This window comes from Schistocerca americana, chromosome 1 (assembly GCF_021461395.2).
Source record: "Schistocerca americana isolate TAMUIC-IGC-003095 chromosome 1, iqSchAmer2.1, whole genome shotgun sequence".
NCBI classification, from domain to species: domain Eukaryota; kingdom Metazoa; phylum Arthropoda; class Insecta; order Orthoptera; family Acrididae; genus Schistocerca; species Schistocerca americana.
This window is the reverse complement of record NC_060119.1, coordinates 874,672,340-874,698,679: the sequence shown is the minus strand read 5'-3', so window position 1 is coordinate 874,698,679 and position 26,340 is coordinate 874,672,340. Positions and strand designations below refer to the sequence as shown.

The 26,340-nt window shown below is 45.1% G+C and overlaps 1 protein-coding gene and 2 non-coding genes across 4 annotated transcripts in view; 2 read left to right on the top strand and 1 right to left on the bottom strand.

Moving 5' to 3' along the window:
* LOC124614036 (matrix metalloproteinase-2-like) overlaps window positions 1–26,340 on the bottom strand; it is a 914,756-nt gene that overhangs the window by 822,761 nt on the left and 65,655 nt on the right. The window contains exon 1 of one of the 2 annotated variants that reach the window (XM_047142865.1): window positions 22,581–22,732. The exons of the other annotated variant lie outside the window; for it this stretch is intronic. Within the exon in view, the coding sequence (XP_046998821.1) occupies window positions 22,581–22,718 (138 nt within the window). The 5' untranslated portion in view covers window positions 22,719–22,732. Of the gene's footprint in view, window positions 1–22,580; window positions 22,733–26,340 lie in introns of those variants that run through there. 2 annotated transcript variants of the gene reach the window in all.
* Window positions 10,031–10,105, top strand: Trnat-ugu. Its single transcript has one exon. It is a non-coding gene; the product is annotated as a tRNA-Thr (tRNA).
* Trnat-ugu lies at window positions 10,472–10,545 on the top strand. The gene has a single exon. It is a non-coding gene; the product is annotated as a tRNA-Thr (tRNA).

The following is a 26,340-nucleotide window of genomic DNA, read 5'->3' as shown; positions in this document are numbered from 1 at the left end:
CAAGATTTGGAACACCAAAGATGTAGTTGTGTAGTAGTGAAACGAAAGCTTCAGAGAGGACACAAGAAAAACTAGAATTTATAATTGAAGAAATACGGCAATAAATAGGAAAGAATGGAGTAATCGCCAAAAAAAAGGCCAACGCTCACAAAGGGCTGCCCTGTCACTGGTGATAATATGATATGAATTTTTTGTCAGATCTGCAGGAAGTTGTTACATTGAATTTTTCTCATATAAATGTGCTATCATGGAGAAAAAAACCGCTATTGGTGGTTGTATTTTGTACACTACTTCATGCAACTGATTTTCCGTAGCGTGAGCAGGAAGAGCTTCCGGAACAAAACAACCATCGTCTAAACCATTTACGAATAACAGAGAACTTACAGATGCTTGAGTTCCGCGGGAAGCCTGTGTAATTATTCTGCAAGGTAAGTAATTTAATGTTATAAGCTGGATTGCCTTATGGATTTCTGCGACGGAGTAGCGTATTTTTATCAAAAAGTCGGCGTCTCTTAAATGAGGACTAGGTTGTCAACCCGTCAGTGCCTGCCACGTGCGGTAAGTCATCAGGAACATAAAAAGCGTCGTCTGCTTTCAATGCGGAGCTGATGGCGCTTTTATGTACTCTGAGGATTGATAACACAGAGCACTCACTTATTACTGAAGTCCAGCTGCGACGAAGGGCAACTGTTATCGATACGGGGGAGAGTCCGCGATTTTGGTTTTGTTCATCAGTCTGATTACTGGTTTGATGTGGGCCGACACGACATTATTTCCTGTGCCAAGCCCTTCATCTCAGAATGACATCTACATCCGATGAACCTAGTTTATTTGTTGGATATATCATAGTGTCTATGGTTGCACGTTTTGTACCATTATCATCATGGAGATAAACAGTCTTTCATGGATCTGGCTCTTCGATTTCTTCCGCCCACCATCCATCTTTACCTAGGTGTTTCTGGGACATATATTGCGATTTCCTATTTTATCAAGGCGTGTGCATCTCAATAGTGCCTTGAGAAACTTCATTATGTAGCTTCTATATCGCTGTGGTCCTTTTGTCTCAATGCCCACGTTTCACTACTACACAACTGGCCATTAAAATTGCTACACCACGATGATGACGTGCTACGAAATTTAACCGACAGTAAGACGATGCTGTCATATGCAAATTGCTAGCTTTTCAGAGCATTAACACAAGGTTGGCGTAAGTGGCGACACCTACAACGTGCTGACATGAGGAAAGTTTCCAACCGATTTCTCATACACAATCAGCAGTTGACCGGCGTTCACTGGTGAAACGTTGTTGTGATGCCTCGTGTAAGGAGGAGAAATGCGTACCATCACGTTTCCGACCTTGATAAAGGTCGGATTGTAGCCTATCGCGATTGCGGTTTATCGTATCGCGACATTGCTGCTCGCATTGGTCGAGATCCAATGACCGTTAGCAGAATATGGAATCGGTGGGTTCAGGAGGGTAATACTGAACGCCGTGCTGGATGCCAACGGCATCGTATCACTAGCAGTCGAGATGACAGGCATCTTATCCGCATGGCTGTAACGGATCGTGCAGCCACGACTCGATCCCTGACTAAACAAATGGGGACGTTTGCAAGACAACAACCATCTGCACGAACAGTTCGACGACGTTTGCAGTAGCATGGACTATCAGCTCGGAGACCATGGCTGCGGTTACCCTTGACGCTGCATCGCAGACAGGAACGCCTGCGATGGTGTACTCAACGACGAACCTATGTGCACGAGTGGCAAAACGTCATTTTTTCGGATGAATCCAGGATCTGTTTACAGCGTTATGATGGTCGCATCCGTGTTTGGCGACATCGCGGTGAACGCACATTGGAAGCGTGTATTCGCATCGCCATCCTGGTGTATCACCCGGCGTGATGGTATGGGGTGCCATTGGTTACACGTCTCGGTCACCTCTTGCTCGCATTGACGGCACTTTGAACAGTGGACGTTACATTTCAGATGTGTTACGACCCGTGGCTCTACATTCGATCCCTGCGAAACCCTACATTTCAGCAGAATAATGCACGACCGCATGTTGCAGGTCCTGTACAGAAAATGTTCGACTGCTGCCCTGGCCAGCACATTCTCCAGATCTCTCACCAACTGAAAACGTCTGGTCAATGGTGGCCGAGCAACTGGGTCGTCGCAATACGCCAGTCACTACTCTAGATGAACTGTGGTGTCGTGTTGAAGCTGCATGGGCAGCTGTACCTGTACACGCCATCCAAGCTCTGTTTGACTTAATGCCCAGGCGTATCATGGCCGTTATAACGGCCAGAGGTGGTTGTTCCGGGTACTGATTTCTCAGGATCTATGCACCCAAACTGGGTGAAAATTTAATCACATGTCAGTTCTAGTATATTTGTCCAATGAATACCCGTTTATCATCTACATTTCTTCTTGGTGTAGCAATTTTAATGACCAGAAGTGTATACAGAATAACCAGCACTGCTATGACCTTGTACATCTTCAGCTGTATTTCGATCAGCACTGCTTTCAGTGTTCTTCGAGTAGTTCCGCACATTGCCTGATGTCTTTCTAATTTATTATTTATGTGTATATCGTAATCATATGAGATGCAAAACCCTAAATAATTAAAATATTGAAACTATTCCAAAATTCTGTCGTTGATCTCTGCTCTTATTTGGTGTTTGCCATGGAATGCCATGGTTACTGATTTTCAAGTCGTAAGTTTATATTCTTTAAAATCTTAGGTAGTAAATAAATAGTTTATTGAAGATTATTTTCAGTGTTTAGTATTATCACGAAGTCTTAAGCATATGCTAATACAAATAATGGGGTCCTGCCTAACTCAATTCAAGACGGTGCCTGATCCTTCCATCTGTGTAGGATATCGTTTGTGTGAAAGCTAAACCTGTGGAAGTGTGGGTCATAATACTCACTCTTCATGTCTGATTACTAACTATAGTTCTCCCACTGTAATTAGATAAATTAAGTCTGAAGCAGGCACTGGTGTATAAACTTTTTACAGACATTATTATTGTATGTCGATGGTAGTCCCGTTTCCTCTAATACTCCGAAGTCCTCGCTTCTATGCCTTATCGAAGGCCATAACTGCACTTATTGTTTCCGGGGGTTTTGATTCCCTTGCTGCTGTTGATTTGTGTGAGGGGTGAGGGAAAGATAGAAAGTGAATACGAAGGATCATGAATCGAATATAGTAGCCAATTCCACCGCTAATTTGTAAATCTCTACGCTTCGTAAATAAAATTATCATTTACTTTGGCCGGCCGAAGTGGCCGTGCGGTTAAAGGCGCTGCAGTCTGGAACCGCAAGACCGCTACGGTCGCAGGTTCGAATCCTGCCTCGGGCATGGATGTTTGTGATGTCCTTAGGTTAGTTAGGTTTAACTAGTTCTAAGTTCTAGGGGACTAATGACCTCAGCAGTTGAGTCCCATAGTGCTCAGAGCCATTTGAACCATTTACTTTGTCTCACTAGCACCAATTTAATCTGAGGAATTAGATCACACCCTCTTCACGACCTTGGGAATCGCGATATATTACAGAAATACAGCGAAACGTTTGTAATAACACTGACTGTAATACTGTGTGTTCAGGTCGAACCCTAAGCAGCAACACGGATACCACGATCGTTTCAAGATTGTATTAGGGCGATTAAAAAGGAAACGAGCACGATGCTGTGAAATGTAAACCACATATGGGATGGTAATGCCGTTGCCTGCGGAAGAAGGCGTGGTATCTTTAAGAATGTTGAAGTCCCAAACTAGCCGCTTAAGGAACACGCGCGAACACCCACGTGACCAGAAGTGAGCACGTGAAGGCGTCGACCGCCCACTGCACTCAGCAGTGCTGAAAACAGAGAAATTGAGGCTCAAAAGAAGAACAAAGGGGTGTTGTGCGTTTACTGACCGCGGAAGCAGTGCGAGGAACGGAAATTCGCCAGAGAATGGCGGAAGTGTACAAAGAACACTGCATATCCGTTGAAAGGGTCAAGGCGTGGCGCAAACGACTGAAAGGACGGATGTCGTTAGCCGATGAGGTTCGATATGGAATGCCACACCGCATTACTGATACGTTATTCAGCAGGTGGGTTCCTTCATTACTGAAGACCAGCGAGTTACGGTTTACCCCTGTGGTCGGGGTGAGCGTTGAAATTGCTGCGGATATGCTATGCTCTCCGTACACTTTCACCATTCTGCCTCGAATTTTCGTTTCTCGCGCTCATTACTCAGTAAGGAAACATTTGGCTCGTCTTCTGAAACCTTCGTTTCTGTTTTCAGCACTACCTAGTGCAGTGGACGGTCGAGGTGTTCACGTGATCGCTCTGTCGTTACGGGCGTGTGCGCCCGTGTCCCTCTAGCAGCGAGGTCTGGGTCTCAACACTCTTTCGGGGTCCGCATCTTCTTCAGTAGGCAATGACATTACGACCCCTTCTACCGCTTTCGTCTTACAGCCCACAGTTTATTCCTTTTTGAGTGGTCCTACTAAATTTCATAAATTTCACTTCACTGAAGCTGTGCTGCTCGATCCCAACCTAACAACAAATTCAGAAATCCTGATATATTCGAAAACGTACATGATAAACACAGCGACTCTCACTGACTACCATATACTATCACCTGATTGGCTACGACCAGCGATTACGAATTACCAACAGCTGCACACAACAGAAGATCCGCGGACATCACCGTAAGTGCGCTTTATACTGAGGTGGCAATATTCATAGTCTCGAGATACGCACATATACAGATGGATTTTGCATCGCGTATACAAGCTGTAAAAGGGCAGTTCATTGGCGGAGCTGTCATTTGTACTCAGGTCACTCATGATGAAAATGCTTCCGGCGTCATTATGGCCGCACGACGAGAATTAACAGATTTTGAACGCGGAGTAGTAGCTGGAACTAGAAGCATGGGACATTTCATTTCGGAAGTCGTTTGGGAATTCAATATTCCGAGATCCGTGGTGCCAGGAGTGTGCCGAGAATATCACATTTCATGCATTACTTCTCATAACGGGCAAGGCCTTCACTTAGCGACTGAGAGCAGCGACGTTTGCGTAGTATTTTCAGTGCTTACAGACAAGCAACACTGTGCGAAATAGCCGAGCCGCGCGTGGTAGCCGAGCGGTCTTAGGTGCCTTGTCACGGCCCACGCGGCTGCCCCCGTCGGAGGTTCGAGTCCTTCCTCGTACATGGGTGTGTGTGTGTGTTGTCCTTAGCGTAAGTTAGTTTAAGTTAGATTAAGTAGCTTAGGCACCGATGACCTCAGCAGTTTGGTCTCATAAGACCTTACCAGAAAATTTCCAAATTTCCAAATAACCGCCGAAGTCAAACAGGGACGTACGATGAACTTATTCGTTAGGACAGTGCGGGGAAATCTGGCGTTAATGGGGTACGGTAGCAAATGTCCGGCGTGAGTGCCATTGCTACCAGCACGACATCGCCTGCACCGCCTCCTGTGGGCTCGTGACTATATCGGTTGGACCCTAGACGACTGCAGAACCATAGTCCGGTCAGATGAGTCCCGATTTCAGTTGGTAAGAACTGATGCTACGTTCGAGGGTGTCTCACGTGCCATGAAGCCATGGACCCAAGCTGTCAAAAAGTCGCTCGTGCAAGCTGGTGGCGGCTCCACAATGCTGTGGGCCAGCAGAACCAGTCATTGATTAGCAATATTTATGTTCGGCTACTTGGAGGCCATTTGCAGCCATTCGTGGAGGTCATGTTCCCAGTCAACGTCGGACTTTTAATGGATGACAATGCGCCTTGCTACCGAGCCACAACTGTTCGGAACTGATTTGAACATTCTGGACAGTTCGAGCGAATGATTTGACCACCCAAATCGCCCGACATAAATCCCATTCAATATTTATGGGATGCAATCGAGAGGTCGGTTTGCGCACAAAATCCTGCACCGGTCACATTTTCGCAATTGTGGAAGGCTACAGAGTATGCATGGCTGAATACTTCGGCAGAGATCTTCCAACGATTTGTTGAGTGCTTGCCACTTCTAGATGCATAAAATCCAACACCGGCAACATTTTCGCAATTATGAAAGGCTACAGGAGCAGCATGGCTCAATACTTCGGCAGGGAACTTCCAACTATCTGTTGAGTGCTTGCCACTTGTAGATGCATAAAATCCTGCACCGGCAACATTTTCTCAATTACGGAAGGCTACAGGAGCAGCATGGCTCAATACTTCGGCAGGGAACTTCCAACTATTTGTTGAGTGCTTGCCACTTGTAGATGCATAAAATCCAACACCGGCAACATTTTCGCAATTATGAAAGGCTACAGGAGCAGCATGGCTCAATACTTCGGCAGGGAACTTCCAACTATTTGTTGAGTGCTTGCCACTTGTAGATGCATAAAATCCTGCACCGGCAACATTTTCTCAATTACGGAAGGCTACAGAGGCAGTATGGCTCAGTATTTCTGCAACAACTTCCAACGACTTTTTGAGTCCTTGCCACGGCGAGATGTTGCACTACGCCGGGAAAAAGGAGGTTCAACACGACATTAGGAGGTACCTCATTACTGTAGTCACCTCAGTGTGCACTTCAGCAGCAAGGTTTCTGGCTGGCGAGTGTGTCGCCCTGGGCGGTCCACGCACCGGCGGCACGCGTGCAACGTGGGAGAGTGGGTGCGTGGGGGGAGTTAACAAACGGCGCTGCCCGGGGAGGCCGGGGCGTGGCGCAGGGCAGGCGGCGGGCAGTTTCTCAGCCTCTCCCTCTTTTATTGGCGCGGGCCATTTCGCGCGGGGCCCGGCGATAGTTTGCAACCTCTGTGTATCCAGTTTAAATCCTGCACTTTTTCGTTCCACCCAACCTGTTTTACTGGAGCGGGACGTGTATAGCCCCGTACGTCAGTCGGCCACATTTTATGTATCGCAGAAAGCGCAACGTCGTTACTTTCGACTCTCTGGTTCCATTTTAAGAAGTAGGTGGAGCCACATTTGTCGCTGCCACGTGATACCAACTTAATCATCCCTTATTGCCTTGCTGCCAATGTCCGGGCAGAATATAAAATGAAGAAAAGAGATGTTTTTTGTAGAGAACCAGAGTCCTTAGCGGTCGAAATGGTGCCCCCGTTCGAATTTAATACCTTTGAGCTCCCGGAGAGTTCTTTCCGCAGAAGAGAAGCGTGTTCTCATTTAGCAGGAGCGAGCTGCGGGCGCGGACGAGGACTTCATTATGGAAGCTTGTCGCCATTCGCTCGGACGGCCGCGCCAGCCACCGGGCACGTGACCAGAATGTACAGTGGGGGTAAGCTCTGCAGGCACGGAGCTGGCCGCTCTGTCAACCTCGCCCCCAATGGACGAGGGACACATTCTCATTCCTACGGGTTTTCGTCTTTTCTGTGAACCTTTACGAGCTTCTCCAGTAGAAACATGTTTTGGAAATCCCCCGTAACATCTCTAGTTCTTTAGAACGTGCCTAAACTGTAATTACGAAAGGCAGTGTCCACTGCATGGCAGTCTCGTGTGAAACGACCAAATCTCCATATCAACAGTGGCACATTATGAGTAAATTTATCAATTCCTCTTGCTTCTCGAGGGTAGAAATCACAGGGAACAAGTCTACATAGCCCAAAAATGAAGAAATTTCAAAACGAGGTACTCTGAACACCTCAGAGCCCTAAGAAGTGATAGTACATACTCTACTTTTGCAGACCATATAATACAAGAAAACCATCACCCAAAAAACATGGAGACTGATCTTAAGATCCTCAGAGAAAGCAACAGTCTGTATCAAAAACTCACAATAGAGGAGAACTACCACAATCAAAAAGCATCAATAAAGAGAAAGAGAGTCCCGAATGAAAATACAACACTGTGCAACAAAACACTGTTTGGAACACTCAATGAACTATACAAAGGTGACCCCCCCACAAAGAACATAACAGCAAAAAAAAAAAAAAGTTCTGTTTTCTTGGTTCCCTCCCCACCCCTTTTTCCATCTCTCTCTCTCTCTCTCTCTCTCTCTCTCTCTCTCTCTCTCTGCCTCCCTCTCTCTCTCTCTCTCTCTCTCTCTCTCTCTCTCTCTCTCTCTCTCACACACACACAGACACACACACACACGCACACACACACACACACACACACACACACACACACACACACACACATTCAAAATCAGTGCCATAACAAACACAAGACCAACGATGCACAAGTGAGCAAAGACAATAACGTAACACCTCTCACTGAGGGTGTTGTCTGGAGTGTATGCTCAGATCACATTTCGCCACATTTTGTGTAAGTGCATGTGAGGTGAAGTAGTGAGCGGTAATTTGTGAAAAACTGTGTGAAAACAATGTACTAAATAGCTGTTGGTTGAGACACCAACCAGGGACACGAAACAGAACGAAAAATGTAAGTACAGAAACGTACATAACCTCCATCCTCGAAACAGCTCACAACTAACACGCAATAATTTTCTTCATGGCTATTTTGCAGATGACATGCCGTCAAAAAAAAAAAAAAAGCACTAAAATTGATGTATAATAATACAATTCAGTTAGCGATGTAATTTTAAGGTGAGTGTCTAAACGAAACGAAGCAAATTGCAAATATTGTATTTCTTAGGCCTTCAGCAGTTAAATTAGTACAAATGAGATACTGTATTTTACAGAAGTAAAAAAAAAATTGACCCACAGAAGATGATAAATTGGTGTCAAAACATGTCTGGGTAAATATAAAAATAAACTAATTGTGTTTGCATAAGGCTGATTTCCAAAACAACCGAGTTTTTAAATCGCAAACACGGAAGAACGAAAAGAGGAGCTGCAAACCTTAGTAAAATGAGTACTTCTGATAGTTGAAGAATTTTGGTATTTAGTCAGTTTCTCGTTGTAACTTGCGTATTATATACATTTGGAAGCAACGACCCACTGAAGATCCATGAAAAGGTGTCGTTCTTGTTAGGAGTCGTTATAATTAAATGTCAATTAATAAAAGTTCGGCAGTTAAAGCCTTTAGAAGACTGTAACATACATTACGAGGACACTAAACACGGTTTCAGCATAGCGTAGTTGACTGAGGCGCCACGCCGGCACAGTAGCTCAGCGTGTTCGGCCAGAAGGTTAGCTGCCATCTGTAATAAAAAAAAACTGAGCGAACGGATCAACGACGAACTTGAATAGGTCTCATGGGACGTCCGCCCCGGACAAATACAACGAACATTAACGAAACATGTGATATCAGCAAAAAGAGGCGCCATAGTACAGAACTGTGAGTGGGTCGGTAGAGGGTTCGCATCTGGAGGTATGTTATATTCGTGTTATCTAAAAGATTGTGTCAATAGAACTAATTTCTGTAACATTTGATGTTATGTAAATATAAATGCGCTCTCTATCAGGAGTGAGTTTGTTCGATTTAGTGGACTTTTATAAGTTTACTGACTGGACATTTGTCTTTCCTCGAGCGGTCTAAGGCACTGCAGTCATGGACGGTGCGGCTGGTCCCGGCGGGGGTTCGAGTCCTCCCTCAGGCTTGGGTGTGTGTGTGTGTGTGTGTGTGTGTGTGTGTATATGTGTGTTTGTCCTTAGGATAATTTAGGTTAAGTAGTGTGTAAGCTTAGGGACTGATAACCTTAGTAATTAAGTCCCATAGGATTTCACACACATTTGAACACATTTTTTGTCTTTCCTTTTTGTCTTATTACACATTCACGGATACAGAAGCTTTTATTTATGCATAGCATAGGCAGAACAGCATGACTAACATCTGGACAAGTGTTCAGCTCGTGGTCTCGCGGTCGCGTTCTCGTTTCCCGAGCACGGGGTCCCGGGTTCGATCCCCGGCGGGGTCAGGGATTTTCACCTGTCGCGAGATGACTGGGTGTTTGTGTTGTCCTCATCATTTTATCATCAATCATGAAAGTGGAGAGATAGGACTGAGCAAAGGTTGGGCATTTGTACGGGCGCTGATAACAGCGTAGTTGAGCGCCCCACAAACCAAACATCATCATCACGGGGAGCGTGCAAGGGAAGTCTCTGCAGGTGCACAATCCTCACTGCCCTCCGTGGCTCAGATGGTTAGAGCGTCTGCCATGTAAGCAGGAGATCCCGGGTTCGAGTCCCGGTCAGGGCACACATTTTCAACATGACCGCAATGAAGTACATCAACGCCTGTTTGCAGCTAGGGTGTCCATTTAATTATCATTTCATTTCTAGCAAAGCTGCATGGTCATCAACGGTAATTGTTCTTTCGAGTACAGATACTACCGTCATATATAATTAAAATATGGCTTCCCGGCCATTGACCTTCTTGTGCGAACGCACACGCTATGCCCGAACTCGTACGAGACTTGGTAGATTAATACGCCACGAGTAATGAGTATGATGGGCCAACATCTATTAGGCGCACTACGAATGTAGTGATGTGGACACGTTGGGAATGTGGGTCTTACGGGGAGCGTGCAAGGGATAAGTTTCTACAGGCGCACAATCGTCTGTGGCCTTGGTGGCTCAGATGGTTAGAGCGTCTGCCATGTAAGCAAGAGATCCCAGGTTCGAGTCCCGGTCGGGGCACAAATGGTTCAAATGGCTCTGAGCACTATGGGACTCAACTGCTGAGGTCATTAGTCACTTAGAACTAGTTAAACCTAACTAACCTAAGGACATCACAAACATCCATGCCCGAGGCAGGATTCGAACCTGCGACCGTAGCGGTCTTGCGGTTCCAGACTGCAGCGCCTTTAACCGCACGGCCACTTCGGCCGGCTGGTCGGGGCACACATTTTCAACATGACCCCAATGAACTGGATCAACGCCTTTTTGCAGCTAGTGTGTCCATTTAATTATCATTTCAATTCTAGCAAAGCTGCATGGTCATCAACGGTAATTGTTCTTTCGAGAACAGATTTTACCGTCATATAAATCATCATCATCATCATCATCATATGGACAAGTGAGGTAATACGCGTGCCATTAGAATTTACATAGGAATTATATGCGCGTCCTTTTTCATGAACAGTATGGTTTGCGAGACAAATAAAGCCGATAACTGCCTCTGGCGAGCGCAGAATCACGTTAACGAGCTCGTGCCGTGCTATGTCTCCTGACGTTCGATATCACATGTGCATGCACGTCGTCCCGTGTGCCGACGGCCTCAGACTCTGCGCCGGTGTTTCCGTTCAGGCTTGAAAGCGGCCGCGTCGCTCCGGCTGCCCTGCACGGGCGACGGAGTAGGAAAGGAGACGCCAGCGGGCAGTCACCGGTGAGCGCACACACGCACTCTGTCCCCCGCGGTCAGGGGCGGCATTGGGAATCGCAGCGCGCCCCGTCGCTATGCGACGTTGCGTCACGTCAACCCACGCCACGGCCAACACTGCCGCCGCCTTCGCACGCAGCAGCTCCACAGCGCAGCGGAGCGTCCAGCTGTGACGGACGCTCACTAATGACGCCGGCACGCCACCAGCATCCAGTCAGCCCAGGAGGGCAGCGGCTCCGTCGTCTTCACTGCCGCTTCCCAGCCTTTGTGTTGCAGCCTGACACAAGCTAAGAACTGCACTGCTGCAAATCACGTAATGTGTGGTAACTGGAAACCATGATCGACGCTAGGTAGCCGAATACGCAGTAGAGAGGCGGACGTTACGACTGCAAGTAACGTGAGCTCAAATCAGCACCAACAAAGCCAGAATCGTCTGAAAGAATGTAACATAATCGTACAGAGTTTCTAGACAAAGTGCAGGTCCAGAAAGCGACGTAGCAGCTGTATCGATGCGAGGTGGACAGAGGCTTCAGTTTCTGAGATACGAACTGTCGATCCAACCGTTGGGTCAGGTATTTATTTCCTGCAGAAAGGCAAAGATCATTCATATGGAGGTGGGGGTTGACCGTTCACATGTGTTTGCAGAAATCGTTTCTACAGGGTTTTTATACTTAAACTTTCGCTATAGTGGAGGGTCCCCCATGAAAAATGATTACATGCGGAGGAGAAATAACGAAAAACCATTGCAAGAAACACATTTTAATTTCCGCGTGAGTGGGTAACATTTGTTAATTGCGTACCATCAAAACTAGACATGGTTGTCTCACTGGGAATTCCGCGATCGTTCATTAAATAAAATATGGCGTTTCAGTCTTCGATCGTTATTCTTTATTTTCAATTACCGGTTTCGGGCTAGCTGCCCATCTTCAGATCATATATTGTAGTTACAGAGCAACTTGTCCGTTACAAACGTTGCTCAATGTGACGACCGTCTGCATCCACGACAGCCTGGAACCGCACTAGAGGCATTTTTCCGACGGTGAACGATGGATTTTTCAGCTGCCGTGAAACAGCTCGTGAACTGCTTGAAGATCGTACGTTGCATCCAGCGCTCTCAGCTATCGAAACAGTAACTTCTCCATCAATTTGTGGCGTACTTGGTTGTCGGTCTCTCCCAGGAAGTATTCCCAAATCGCCAGTTAATTCGAACTTTCGAATTATGTTCCTCAACCCCGTTGCGGAAAGAGGGCGTTCCTCTAACTCCTTTAATGCGTCGATAATCGCGAAGAGCAACAGCAGTTGGAAATCTGGAAATTTGTGGTAAGTTCCTATGGGACCCAACTGCTGAGATCATCGGTCGCTAGGCTTACACACTACTTAATCTAACTTAAACTAACTTACGCTAAAGACAACACGCACCCATGCCCGAGGGAGGACTCGCACTTCCAACGGGGGGAGCCGCACGAACCGTAGTGAGGAGCCCTTGACCGAACGGCTACCCCGCACGGCAGCAGCAGTATTGCTCTTGTTTTTATAAAACAGTTTTGCGAGTAAAGTCCTGCACACCTTGTGAAGACACGCGTTGACTGTGTGCAGTTGTAATGCACAATGATGCATCTGGTGCAGCCCTATGTCGCCGGACCAGTAACGGCTCCCAGCGGCAAGTCGAGACATTAACACCGCTAACAAGGCAATTCCTACAGCGCGCAGAGAGAATATCATTCGTATAACTTTGGGTACTCATACGGTAAACAGTTTCCCGTCTACACTGCCTGTAGTAGCAAACGTTTAATTATAACCACGCTATATGTGGCACACAAATAATACAGCCGACGCTCTCCGAGGCTGTCACCATGAGTGGCGGGATTGTAGGCCAGTCGTATTATTTAATTTCTTGCTTCAGAATATCAGAAAATTGAAAAGCACTACTATCTGTGAACTTCAGGCACCATAAAAGAATGCCCCCAAAGATTCTATCTGTAGCACTAATGAACAAAATCCTCTCGTATTTCAAACAGCGCCGTGTCACTGTAAAACAGTATTTTCGGGTACTGACCCCGTCTCCGTCATCTAGATAAAAAATTGGTTATACTAACCAGTGTTGTTCTCGAATGAAGGAAATTATACACGAACAACTGAAGACTCTTGAGAACATAAAAAATCGCAATTTCCGATGAATATACACTATATGAATTGTAGACACTACATGATTTAGCATTGTAGACAGTACGCCAAAAGGACGCAATACGAAAAGTGTTACTCACCGTACGCCTCAGAAGCTTTCAGAAAGACAACACAACCTCGCGGTATTCAGTGTAGCATTAAATGTCAACTCAAATGCTTGGCTATAGTTCTCAGAAGCAGACAACGTTCGTCGTAGTTCACTGTAAGGTCGACTAATACTAACCACTCCAGAAAAGAGTCGATATCTGTTCTAAACTGCTTGGCAAAGTCGAACTACTTCTGCAAGACAGCTGCTGCCTCAGGAACTGTAGTCTCTTACAAACTGTGTATCAACGACGCAGAGCAGTTGGTCTGTTCGCTATACGCCTTACTCGCGGTGGAGCAGCGATGGATCCAACATCGTGAAAGGACCAGCAGTGGATAGGGGTAAGCGTTCTTCGTACTTCAGAGTTCGGAACAATTTTCATCGTATAATTGAATGGAAAGAAGGAACATTGCAGAAGTCTATTTCGGTGCTGGGGTGGAGTGGTGGGATTTTGGTGAGCAGACATTTCTTGTCGTATGATTGCAGTCCCACTTCGACGTCGGTTGTTGGATGAATACCGTGCAGCTCTTCACTGACGATAATGACAGAGTGCATCGAGCCACAGAACTGCGAGAATCCTGTGGACTGACTTGTCACTGAGATCTTCGAATCTCAGAGATTAATATTATGGGGTGGACTGGAGCCGAGAACGTGGAGACGTTTTCCACACCTCTACAGGCGACTGTTGAACTTAACGATACCAGACATACCCATGTGACTTCATAACGAGCAAACACGTTGAAAACAGAAGACTGACAGTATTTGTATTGAATCTATATTAGTTTATGGAATGGAGGTTATTGTGAGAGACTGACCTTTGGAGCAGCTCACGTCCAGATTATGTTGCATGATAACAGTTTGAAAAATGTTCAAATGTGTGTGAAATCTTATGGGACTTAACTGCTAAGGTCATCAGTCCCTAAGCTTACACACTACTTAACCTAAATTATCCTAAGGACAAACACACACACCCTTGCCCGAGGGAGGACTCTAACCTCCGCCGGGACCGATGACAATTTGACTGCACGAAGGCGAAACCGGAAACTCAATGGCATGACTATGAAAATTACTGTAATTCTCACCATTGTATTTTTCTCGTATTCCTCTGGGTTGGAGCCGAGGAAAATGGATGGGATTCATCGTTTCAGTTGTTTCGCTTGTTGTATTACAGGCATATATTACTAGACAAGGCATATCGTATCGGTTGTAAACCCAGCAGCTGACACCTCATCTGAATGGCTGCGATAGACACGAATTCTATTCTGCTCTTGGCTTTGGATGCCACATCGGTACAGGCGTACTAATGTCTGCCCTGCGTAATATGAACGTCGAATATTTTTGTACGAAATTTTCATGCCCAATAGGAAAGGTGCTGACGGCAACGAACTTTCTTTCTCTTTAAGTCTCAGTTCAGTTTGGGTTGAAGTGTTGGCCTTCTGAGATGTGTATCGTCTCCCGTGAGTGTATTATCCAGAGACGGCTAGGGAGAACGTAAGACGTTATTATTTGCGGAACGAAAGATGTGGCATCGGCTATTGTGAGTAATTCGGCTGTTCCAAACCGTCGAAGGTTTTAACTACTGCTGCACCACGATAATTGTACAACCTGAAGTGTTTCTTCCAAGCATTCCACGAGCTGTATTTGAACTGAACATCAATGTTTAACATGCTGAAAGGCGAGTTCAAGGCTTCTTCACAGCAGATACAAAGTTCTTTTCAGCCTGCTGTTTCACCGGACAAATCGTCCGTTGAGCATAAGGTGGATTTTGTTGTTTCGTAACAACCGTCTGTTAACCAGTACGGATTCATATAAACGTCAAAAATCTGCAACTGAACTTCTGAAGCTACTGCACGGTGCATTTCTGTTTGCGTCGTCATACCTATGTTCAAAGTTTGGCTTACATTACAGGCGTATGATCAATTAGTGTTCCACTGCCACTGACGATGGGGCCATTAGTGCTACAGCTCATCTAGGCAGGGGGGGGGGGGGGGGGTCCCCATGAGACGAACGCATCACCTTCACCTTCGAAAGTGTCACATGTCCTCACTTCATCAGGCACTGCAAACAGGTTTGGAATTTAATCCAGGCCATTGGCACAAAACCTGGTTATTAAGAACTTTACGCCACCACGTCTCCTCCCCTGGCAGGCCAAATACTGCTGGTGAAAATTTCTTCCACCACCAGTATTCGAACCGGCTTACCTCTGAATCGAGCATCACCTCACACACATGCATTATTGACCTGCATAAATGGTGGTCCAGAACTTCACCGTTAACGTTTCAGAGGCTGTTCAGTAATACCTTCTGAGAATTTTGGTGTAAGGGACCCACGGTCTCGCTATAGAATAATAATGTAATCATGATTTATTCGACTTGTTGTCCCAGTCATAATCGTTTCTATGAACAGATGTTCACAAAACTGAATAAGTCTACAATACGCAATCATCTAAACGCACAACACAGGTCAAAGAACAGCGAAACAACCCTCAGACGAAACAAACATGAGACAGAACCGAGAAGTGCTGAATGCAAGCTTGGAGGTCGAAGGATAAAGTGGCCATTACAATTGTCAGCTTAAAGTGCCGAGAGTGAAAGGGATAGATTTCTTTCCAAACAAGCGTCACAGCGCGTACCGTCGACATTTGCAAGGTTGTGCACTATTTTATGTGCGATACAGGTACAAAGGTAACTGAGGCAGGAAACCAATCGAAATGCTATAACTCTGCAACAAGCAGCCGAGAACCGTTTGTGGTTTTTCTCTTGTACCAAAAGACTCAGTAGGTATTCCTGAACAATTTCTGAAAGTTTATCGGTGGAGTTCTGGAGAAGGAAAGGAAAATCATGTTCAATTTTTGATGCAAAGTGTAGTGGCGTAGTACATTTAAGTAGTGTATAGTAAAATATAGTCTAGGATTATAAATTACTACATCCGTGGTGTAGCAATGGGGTATGGTACAGTAGAGTAGTAGCATTTGTCTTCTGGGCTCCGAATGAGCATATATCTGTACGTCAGATGGCCAAAGGGTAGTGTCTAGCTTCTTTATGTAGATATTTCATTGTTTTCCTTAAATAGCGTAATGCTGAGTTATGCCAATACATATGCAATTTAATGTAAATAGAACATAAGTAAATATACAAATATCCCTTAGGGCGCTATAAATCGTACTGATTGGTGGTGTTAATGTAAAACTCAAACACAAAAGTAAAATATGTAACCTGCGTAATCAACCTACTAATGTATTAACCAATTAGGTTCAATTATCACTTTTTCTCGTAACGTAACACAAATATTTTACATTATTACAACGCTCTGGTAATTTTATTAGTCAAGAACACTATTTTTTACTCAATTAAACTGTCGTTTGGCTTCACAAGGCTCCGAAAATAAGACGAGAATACCTTTCTTAGTAACTAGGAATACCATGTATTTATAAGAAATCTTCGTGCATAATAGAACAAATTTGAGTACAATTTCCTTTGCCTAGAGCAGTTCCTCCTCGACGCATGTTCGGTGCGTGATCCCTGAGAATGCTATTCCTCCAAGCAGATGAATTTTGTAGGATCTTCAGAATATCCTGTCTTCTTACGTTTCCGTCTGGTTCTTCCAGCAGTTTTCCCATTCTCTTCTACCCACAGTGATTTACTCCCATTCGTGTTCGAGAATATGTCGGAGAGCAAAGCAGGTTTAAGCAACTCTTTTCATCTCTAGATCCTAAATCCTACTAGGTGTTGAGTACGCGTCGCATGAAACTAGTTTGATGAAAACCTTACCTTCAAAACACCTGTCGCTACTTCCCTGTAGGTAAATGTTAATATGTATCCGCTATATATTTAGCTTGTCTACAGACATTGCCTTCAGGCATCCGTAATGATATTAACTAAAACGAACTCTCTGCCGTGAGATTGACTCGTATAGCAGCACATGCCTGAGAATTATATCATAATGTTGGGGGTTACCGGATAACATCACGTTGGTAAACTACGCCGAAAGAGGCAAGGGTGTCTTGATATATCCCCTAAAGAAAGGTTTTCGGTCTTTTTCATAAAGTAATCCAGCAGTCAATGTGCGCTAAATGAATTACAGAGATCGCAGTTTCTTCTGTGACAAATAACGTTAAGCGACCTGAAATACCACTTAAACAGTACCTGTAAATCTGTACGACAAATATTCCCCAAGCAGTTTATTATTCTTATGGGAACAACATCTGCGTAACTGTAACGCACTTCCGTAGTTATCTTCTACATCTACATGGATACTCTGCAGATCACATTTGAGTGCCTGGCAGAGTGTAACTTTGGCAGTTAGCTGCACCTTCTCAACTACTTCCCTACACGGTCGCCACCCCGACATTTTTCATAGTGTTGCACCATCTTTCAAATACCCAAGTCACAGAAGGCAGCCGCCTGTGCTTTCCGCCAATTCTGTACCCTGGTCTACAGCCCGTTGCCTGTGCCAAAATGTCTTCATAGACAGTGGTTCACGTGAGCAGAGATGAGACTCAGCAGGAGCCAATTACGTGCTGTATTGTGGGTGACCAAACACTCCCCACAGAGAACGCTACAGGAGCATCTTCATTGCCCCTGTAGAGTGCGCTAGAGAACGTTGTAAGAAGGAAATTCATAACAGTAATGCTATGTGGGCTGCTTGACATCAGGCGTAATGTCTAACCAGGCGCTAACACTTGGCGGGAGACACCCTTTTCTAGGCATCTTCACGTGTTCACTGTATGCTCAGAACTGAAAAGAGCTACGGGACGCGATCAGAGGGTATGCTAGAGACGCTGCCCAACACATCTGCGCTACGCTTTATCGGATTTTTACTGTGGATTCCATTTGGCGCCCGATCGGACCTTACTTTCAGGACAGCCCTCGTACTTCTGTCGACAAGGATGAGGCTGAATTATGATCACTAGCTAAACGTGTCAGAATGATCTTTCTTTTTTTTTTTTTGTTAGTCATGCATGCATTAGGTATGCATGTGACAGCATACGTACGTGATCTATCTCAAAGCGCCCCACATACAGAGACGGGACTTTCCGATGGTCATACCTCGGGTTCTGCGGGTGATAAAATATAGGGTCAAGCGCTTTGGATAGGCCTTGGGCTAGGAACTATTTGTATACACAACAGAAGAATCGTCTTAGTGTCGCTGTCCTACAGTACAGGGTCAAAATATGAATATTACACATCTCCAGCTCAGGCAAATGGAGCAAATCGGTTGATTCTTTTAGCGTTTAGTGTCGTCTACGATGGGTTTGATGGGACATATGGAGGCACCATTATTTCATGGGCGCACCAGCGGACCAAAACCCAGCAGCAGATTCCAAGACCGCTATGCAGAGGCATTCCAGGACGGTTATGCACAGAAAATGGAGTAAATGTTTACGATATATTCCAGTGATACCGATATCGAATAACCTTGAAAATTTTCTTGGTATTTTTATCAAAAAAATGTTGAAATGTTTGTGAAATCTTATGGGACTTAACTGCTAAGGTCATCAGTCCCTAAGAGTACACACTACTTAACCTAAATTATCCTAAGGACGAACACACACACCCATGCCAGAGGGAGGACTCGAACCTCCGCCGGGACCAGCTGCACAGTCCATTACTGTAGCGCCTTAGACCGCTCGTATCTTTATCCATTTCCAAGATACCGAGATTCAAAGTTACTTACTTCAACACGTAAAATCCAATCTTAGGCAAAATCTAAGTAATAAATAACCGCAACAAATTGCTCAAACTTTAACCTCATATTTTCTAGCCATTTATGTAAAAGAGAAATCTGACGGTTTTCAAACATTCTTACCTGTTATCGAGAAACACCCCAAAGACTTGTTTTTTGGGTTTTTTCGCGGATTCCAATACGGCTATGCACAGCAAGTAACTGTAATTCTTACGACGTTTCCCTAAGAACCTGATGTCGAACAGTCTTGAAAATTTTCTTCCGATCTTTATCCGTTTCCGACATACAGAGGTACACGTAAAATCCGGTGTGACGGGAAAACTTAGTTCGTAAAGTGAAACAGCATGGAGAAACGTGCTATAAAGTGTCTCCGTTATCATCTGGAAAATTAAATCCCGTGTAAAATTGGTTCCGCGTTATTTCAATTTCAATATGTTTCTTTTCAGTTACACGCAACAGGGAAAAGAGGGGAAGCCAGCGGTAAAAAGCTCCTATAGGAGCGCAAAAAATAGGTATTCTTCCCTACTTATTTAAAAGCCTGACTGAAAAGCGGGCTACCAGCTGCCTTTTTCTGCCTGCCTTAGCACATTTAAAAATTATCCCAAAAATTTTATCATGCGAAAATGATATTCGCGCTTCAAAAAAAATGGTTCAAATGGCTCTGAGCACTATGGGACTTAACATCTATGGTCATCAGTCCCCTAGAACTTAGAACTACTTAAACCTAACTAACCTAAGGACATCACACAACACCCAGCCATCACGAGGCAGAGAAAATTCCTGACCCCGCCGGGAATCGAACCCGGGAACCCGGGCGTGGGAAGCGAGAACGCTACCGCACGACCAGGTATTCGCGCTTCTTTATGCTGAGAGAGAAGAAGACAGTTGCAGTGGGAAACAGACGGAAAAGGAATAAATACTGGAAGATAGTGGTTGTGTTATAGAAAAGAGCGAAGAAGACAATGATAGTGTGAGAGAAGTTCGTTGGTTGTGATTACGGGCGCTCTACCCCGAGGTTATCTGCGGTGTGAGAGAAGGAGAGGAACATAGTGGCAGTGGAACTTGGGCGACAGTGACGGAACAGTGATAGGAAATGAGTGAAGGAGACAGTGCTAGGGGGAAGGAGGGATAAAGAGAAAGTGAAAGTGAATGGGAGCCAGTGATAATGAGAGACAGAGTATCTGAGAATGGCAACGAGGAAGAGAGAAAGAGAGTGTGTGTGTGTGTGTGTGTGTTAGTGAGAAGAGACAGCAACAATAAGTAGGAAGGAATGATAAATTATCAGTAAGAGAGAGCCAGAGAGAGAATGACAGTGAGAGGAGACAGCAGCATTTGAACAGAAGGAAGGGGATTATGGCTGTCAGACAGGAGACAACAACAGAGAGACACATAGAGATGACGACAATAAGTTGGATTGAATGAGCGAGTGAGAAAGTGTAACTGGGAATGGATAGGTATGAGCGACTTACAGCGACGGGCTAGTGGTGTGAGTGAGTTACTGTCAGGGGTGCTTGTGGGAATGAAAGGTGAGTTTCATGTTAAAAAATGCGCGAATATGTTAGCATGCCAAAATTTTTGGGCAAATTTTTGAAGGTGCTGAGAATGGTAGAAAGAGGCAGCTGGTACCCCACTTTTCAGTCTAAGTCTTTTAAGAGCAACATCTTCGCATCTTTTGTGCTCTGATAGTAGCATTATTCCGTTGGTTTATTACTGTTTGTGTTCTTTATCGTGAGAAACCATTTATAGCATCAATGTATAATAGCAGTATTAAGAAAACATTCTGTGAACAAAGGATCGATAATCGACCGCATCAGCTGTGCTAGTTTCAACTTTTCCGAAACAATTTTCTTGAAGTATATATTAGAGAATTCCGTATATCAGAAACTTCTTCATAGCTTGAGCTGTTACATACCTGTAGTATTCATCCCCTTGACACGGTACAGAAGGTATTGCAAATACTTATGTTAATTGTTCTGATAAAAGAAATGAGTATGGACATAAGAATGCTGCTGTAGGGAATGTCCTACCTATACTTTCTCCCCAGATTTACGTGGAATCAGAAGCTCGTTGCATCTTGGCGTTGTTGCATATAGACAGCAATGGCTGAAATGAACAATACAGTAAGCGCCAGAATAAAAAAATTTTAGGCCTATCCCTGAACTTATCGAACTATAGTCAGAAAACCCAATTGCTCAAAATACAGTGTGAACCATGTGAAACTGGACTAATTCAATGAGTCATAACATTTGAAGCAATAATGGGACACGTTTGCAGTTTCGGGAAATGATAATAGAGAACTGGTGGATTACATACATACACATGTTGGCAGTGCCCTCCACCAGCTTCGATACATACCTGTTCTCGTTTCACTATATTCCGCGACACTCTGTGATATGTATCTCACCAGAGTCGTTTATTTCCTGTGTTATGGTCTCATGTAGTTTCGCTGCCGTCCGAGGTCTATTGTTGTACATCGGACTTTCTAGATACCCCCATCCCGGGTGGGTTACGACCCAATGAAATACTTCAGGTTTATATCGATCACCCTGTATTGAGCAACTGAAGAGGACTAACGCGCGCCCACACACACATTTGCAGAAATAATATCGCAGAAGTAATATCTACACATTTTTTAATTGATATCATTATGCAGTGTGATCTCTCGGTTTTATCAAAAATGTTCAAATGTGTGTGAAATCTTCTGAGACTTAACTGCTAAGGTCATCAGTCCCTAAGATTACACACTACTTAACCTAAATTATCGTAAGCACAAACACACACCCATGCCCGAGGGAGGACTCGAACCTCCGCCGGGACCAGCCGCGCAGTCCATGACTGTAGCGCCTCAGACCGCTCGGCCAATCCCGCGTGGCTCAGGTTTTATCGGCGTCATTGATTAGTAATGTGCTTTCGGATGTTTCGCCAAGGTGTCCATTCCATTTCACGCACTATATTTTGACAACCGACCCAGTTATCTTACCCAAGTGTTGTTTCCTTGTGTGAACTCTTCGGATGAAATACGATCAACAATTCGGCTAAACATCCGACAGCACGTTATTAATTGTGCAAAGTATCGGTAACATTCGATACGTTAATTTCTCTTTCAGGGCTCTCAGGATTTCCCACTTCATGGCCAACGTAATAGATGATGTTCTCAGTTGCCACTTGCTATCATGCAAAATGAAGCTATGCGCTGAACGAAGAGTAAAAGTAACGAACAGTAACTGCGACGTAACGTAATCATTTCTTTCCTACTACTTTTATAGAGGTTGCGCGAAACGTGCAACGATCGAAGCGCACCCGACTGCGCTTTGCCGTCGCCCATCCCCCAAAGAAGACGGGGTAAACACTCGCGAATCGAGGTGCAGTCAGCGAAGACGCCGGTGTGCAGTCACTCACCACTCTGTCGTCGACGTAGAGGTGGCTGCGGGGCGCGGACGAGGCGCCGGCGAGCAGCGCCAGCAGCAGCAGGAGGGGCAGCAGCAGCGGCGGGGAGCCGGTGGCAGTGCGGGTGGCGACGCCGGCCGCGCGCCGCATGGCACTCGTCGCCGTCGCCGTCGCCGTCGCCGTCGCGGACTCTTCAGCCAGCGTGCGCGCCGCGATCCGCTCTCTCCGGCGGCTCCGCACCGACTGCCGGCCCGCCCCGCCGGCGCGTCCGGCGCCGCCCGCCGCGCCTCTGGCGGCCTCGAGTGCAACCACCGCTTCCGATCGCTATCGGCTCAGTAGGCGCCTCACTTCTTTTCTCCTCCCCTTCTCGCTGGACACGTAGTGCAACGATTATGTCTATCCAGAAATCTAAGTCGTCGATCTACGATAAGTGTACGACACTATTTGCTTTATACAGCCCTTAAGCCGAGCTGTGTCAACCGTGAAGGGATCCCCTGATGTTTATCTCGTCCTTCACCTTACAATGGCTATCTGATTGCTGCTGATGTTTGTCATCAAGCTTATTCCTTACTTAACTCTTTCTTTTACTGCTATTCAGACGTGCTTCTGTGGAGGCCACGATGTGAATACTGTCATTATAGCTTGCCCTCTAACAACCTATCTCAACTCATATTTACAATATACTCCGGTGTACCAAACATAACGAGGAAAGTAGCTTTCGCTTGATTTGTCACTGCCAAGTAACGTAGCTCGATGATACTTGGGCCACGCGTAGAAAGAACTGCTGCAATACAGAATAAAAGACAACTGAAAGAAACACGCAACGAGACGAACTAAAAAGACATTAAAAGACAATAAATACACTGAAGTCATTGCGATTTCATATGGCGAGTGGCGGGAACACTAGAAACATTGCCGAACATGATCGTTTTGGTACTCCAGTGTCATGGAATAGAGTGGCATTATGTTGCACTGGCATGTTGACCTCCAAACACTAGGTAGCTGCATAAGTTCGAAGCGTTTTTGTTTTACGTGTTGGTATTCCGGTTGCTATAGAATAATTTATTGACTATCATTTTTTATTTATAGTTAACTGTTGCTATTTGTGTCTAAATATTGCGGGCCGGAGTGGCCGAGCGGTTCTAGGCGCTACGGTCGCAGGTTCGAATCCTGCCTCGGGCATTGATGTGTGTGATGCCCTTAGGTTAGTTAGGTTTAAGTAGTTCTAAGTTCTAGGGGACTGATGACCTCAGAAGTTAAGTCCCATAGTGCTCAGAGCCATTTTGTCTAAATATTGTCATTCTGACATCTGGATATAGCGAGTTGATCTATGGACGCTAGAAAATGGAGGGTAAAGTGGAGAAATCGGAATATTCCGGACATTTTCTTGTTTTTGAGGTAAATACAGGGGTGACAACTAGAAATACTTGTGCCGTGAGTGAAAATAATGCCATTCGACAGAGCACGCCAAGAAAATAGTTTCCTCGTTAAAAAGGAGGATCGTTTTGACATTAGTGACTCTCTGACCTTCAGCATTTGATCAAGATCGCTTAAACATATTTATCCAAAGTGATCCACGTCAGAAAATGTGATGAACTGTGACTATTTCACCATCACGCGACATTTGCATCCAGAGGGGAACGTTCAAAAATCGGGTGTGTGGGTACAGCATGCTCTAACCCAAACTCACAAAAATCGGCGGGTGGCCATATTTGCATCTCTGCTTGCTCGCCATCAATTGGCTCGTGAACAACACCGACTATTCCCATCCTGTATTGTTACTGGTGACGACAATGGTGTCGTTATGCCAAAACAAAGAAAAGAAAGTAATGGTTGATCCCAAAAAGGCAGCAACTCCCCGTACAAAGATCTGCGCACATCCACGAAAGACAATGTATGCATCTCTTGGAACACCAACAGTGCATCTCTTTTCCCAAAATTTCTACCGTACGACTTCTCAAAATACGCGGTTCTGATTTTTTTTTCGTCAAAGGTACCGGTGCGGAGTATCGGTGCGTACTGTCACAGATCAAGCACTGGATGCAGATGTAGAACTGGAACGATACCCAGAAACCATTTTAATTACAGCGAAGTATGTCTCCCAGTTAACATAGAAATCAGTAATATTTCATAAACGGTTTGACGGATCAGAAATGGGTTTCTGACTCATGACAGCGTACAGAAGGACTACTATCCTGCCGTGTTACTAGTACTCTCAACTTATTTATTGTGTTCATGAAGTGAAAATGTCGGTTTAATCGAACGGTATACCTTGTCTGAAAACACAGTGAATGGCTTGTGTAAAAACTGTACAGGAATATAACTGTTGTTGCTGTTCGAAATGAAACTTCTCCCAAAAACAGCTGGGTGATGAGAGGAAAATTAAGTTCGAAGACACTGGTAATGTCCCCTGCATAGCAACGCCAATATGACCCATCAAAAATCAAATGGCTCTGAGCACTATGAGACTTAACTTCTGAGGTTATCAGTCGCCTAGAACTTAGAACTACTTAAACCTAACTAACCTAAGGGCATCACACACATCCATGCCCGAGGCAGGATTCGAACCTGCGACTGTAGCGTTCGCGCGGTTCCAGACTGAAGCGCCTAGAACCGCTCGGCCACAGCGGCCGGCTGACCCATCAAAGATAAAACCGATTATTTTATAGAAGAGGCTCACTCAAAACGTTAAGAACAGTCGTATCATTATGCTTCCCAGGTTAGGAATCACGCAAACCTTTACAAAAATAATAACGACATCAAGAAATCTGTAGAAAAAAAAACACTCGCCCTCTGGATGTTATCATCCTTCGAAAACCTCGTTCAGATATTTCGAACCACCTAATAAATATTACTGACCTCCCTGATACGGATAGAGTCTGCTTCATATGAATGCTAATCAGGACATTTCTCGTAACAACTATGTCACCCTCATGGTCACCATATTTCAAATTAAGACAAGATAAAGGTTTGTGCTGTGTGGTAGGGTGAGGGATAGAATTTTTTTCACTCGATTAGTCCTAGATACAATATTTTCAAGGAACTTTGTAAAAAGTCATTTCCGAGACTGTTGAAACGAGAGTGGGGGAGCACTATCCGTGACGGACTTCGAGTGAGGCAGTCAATGTATATTTGAGTCTTGCTTGATATACATTTCCTTAGTAGCGTAAACTTGGCTGTTAGAAAAGCAGGAGCTGGGATCTGGCGAAATTATCGCGAATTCAGTGGGTTAGAGGTTGAGTTTTGAGGTCCGAACCCAATGGTTTTTCTTATTCTTACTGTTGTTAGTTGTAAGGAAACCTGCAATGTATTTGGATGCCGCGGACAGCGTCTGCTTGGCCTGCTCAAAGTGATTCCCATGACGTCAGGTACTTTCCCAGTACAGATGGAAATAATACTGCACGAACTCCTGGCAGGAGACAACACATTTCAGAGAAATGCTTTTAGTGAGAGAAAAGGGATGAACAAAAATACTGTTTGCGGTTGCTGTCAAAAACCGATCGTAATAGATGCACATTTAATACATACTCTCTTAACCACAGTGAAGTGCGTGACACGAGGGTGCTGAGAATACGTGATGCTGGAGTTTCTTCCCAATTCGAGTATATATGGAGCGCAGGAACAATGGTTGCTTAAATACCTCTCTGTAAGCTCTAATTATTCTGAGCCGGCCGGTGTGGCCGTGCGGTTCTAGGCGCTTCAGCCTGGAACCGTGTGGCCGTTACGGTCGCAGGTTCGAATCCTGCCTCGGGCATGGATGTGTGTTATGTCC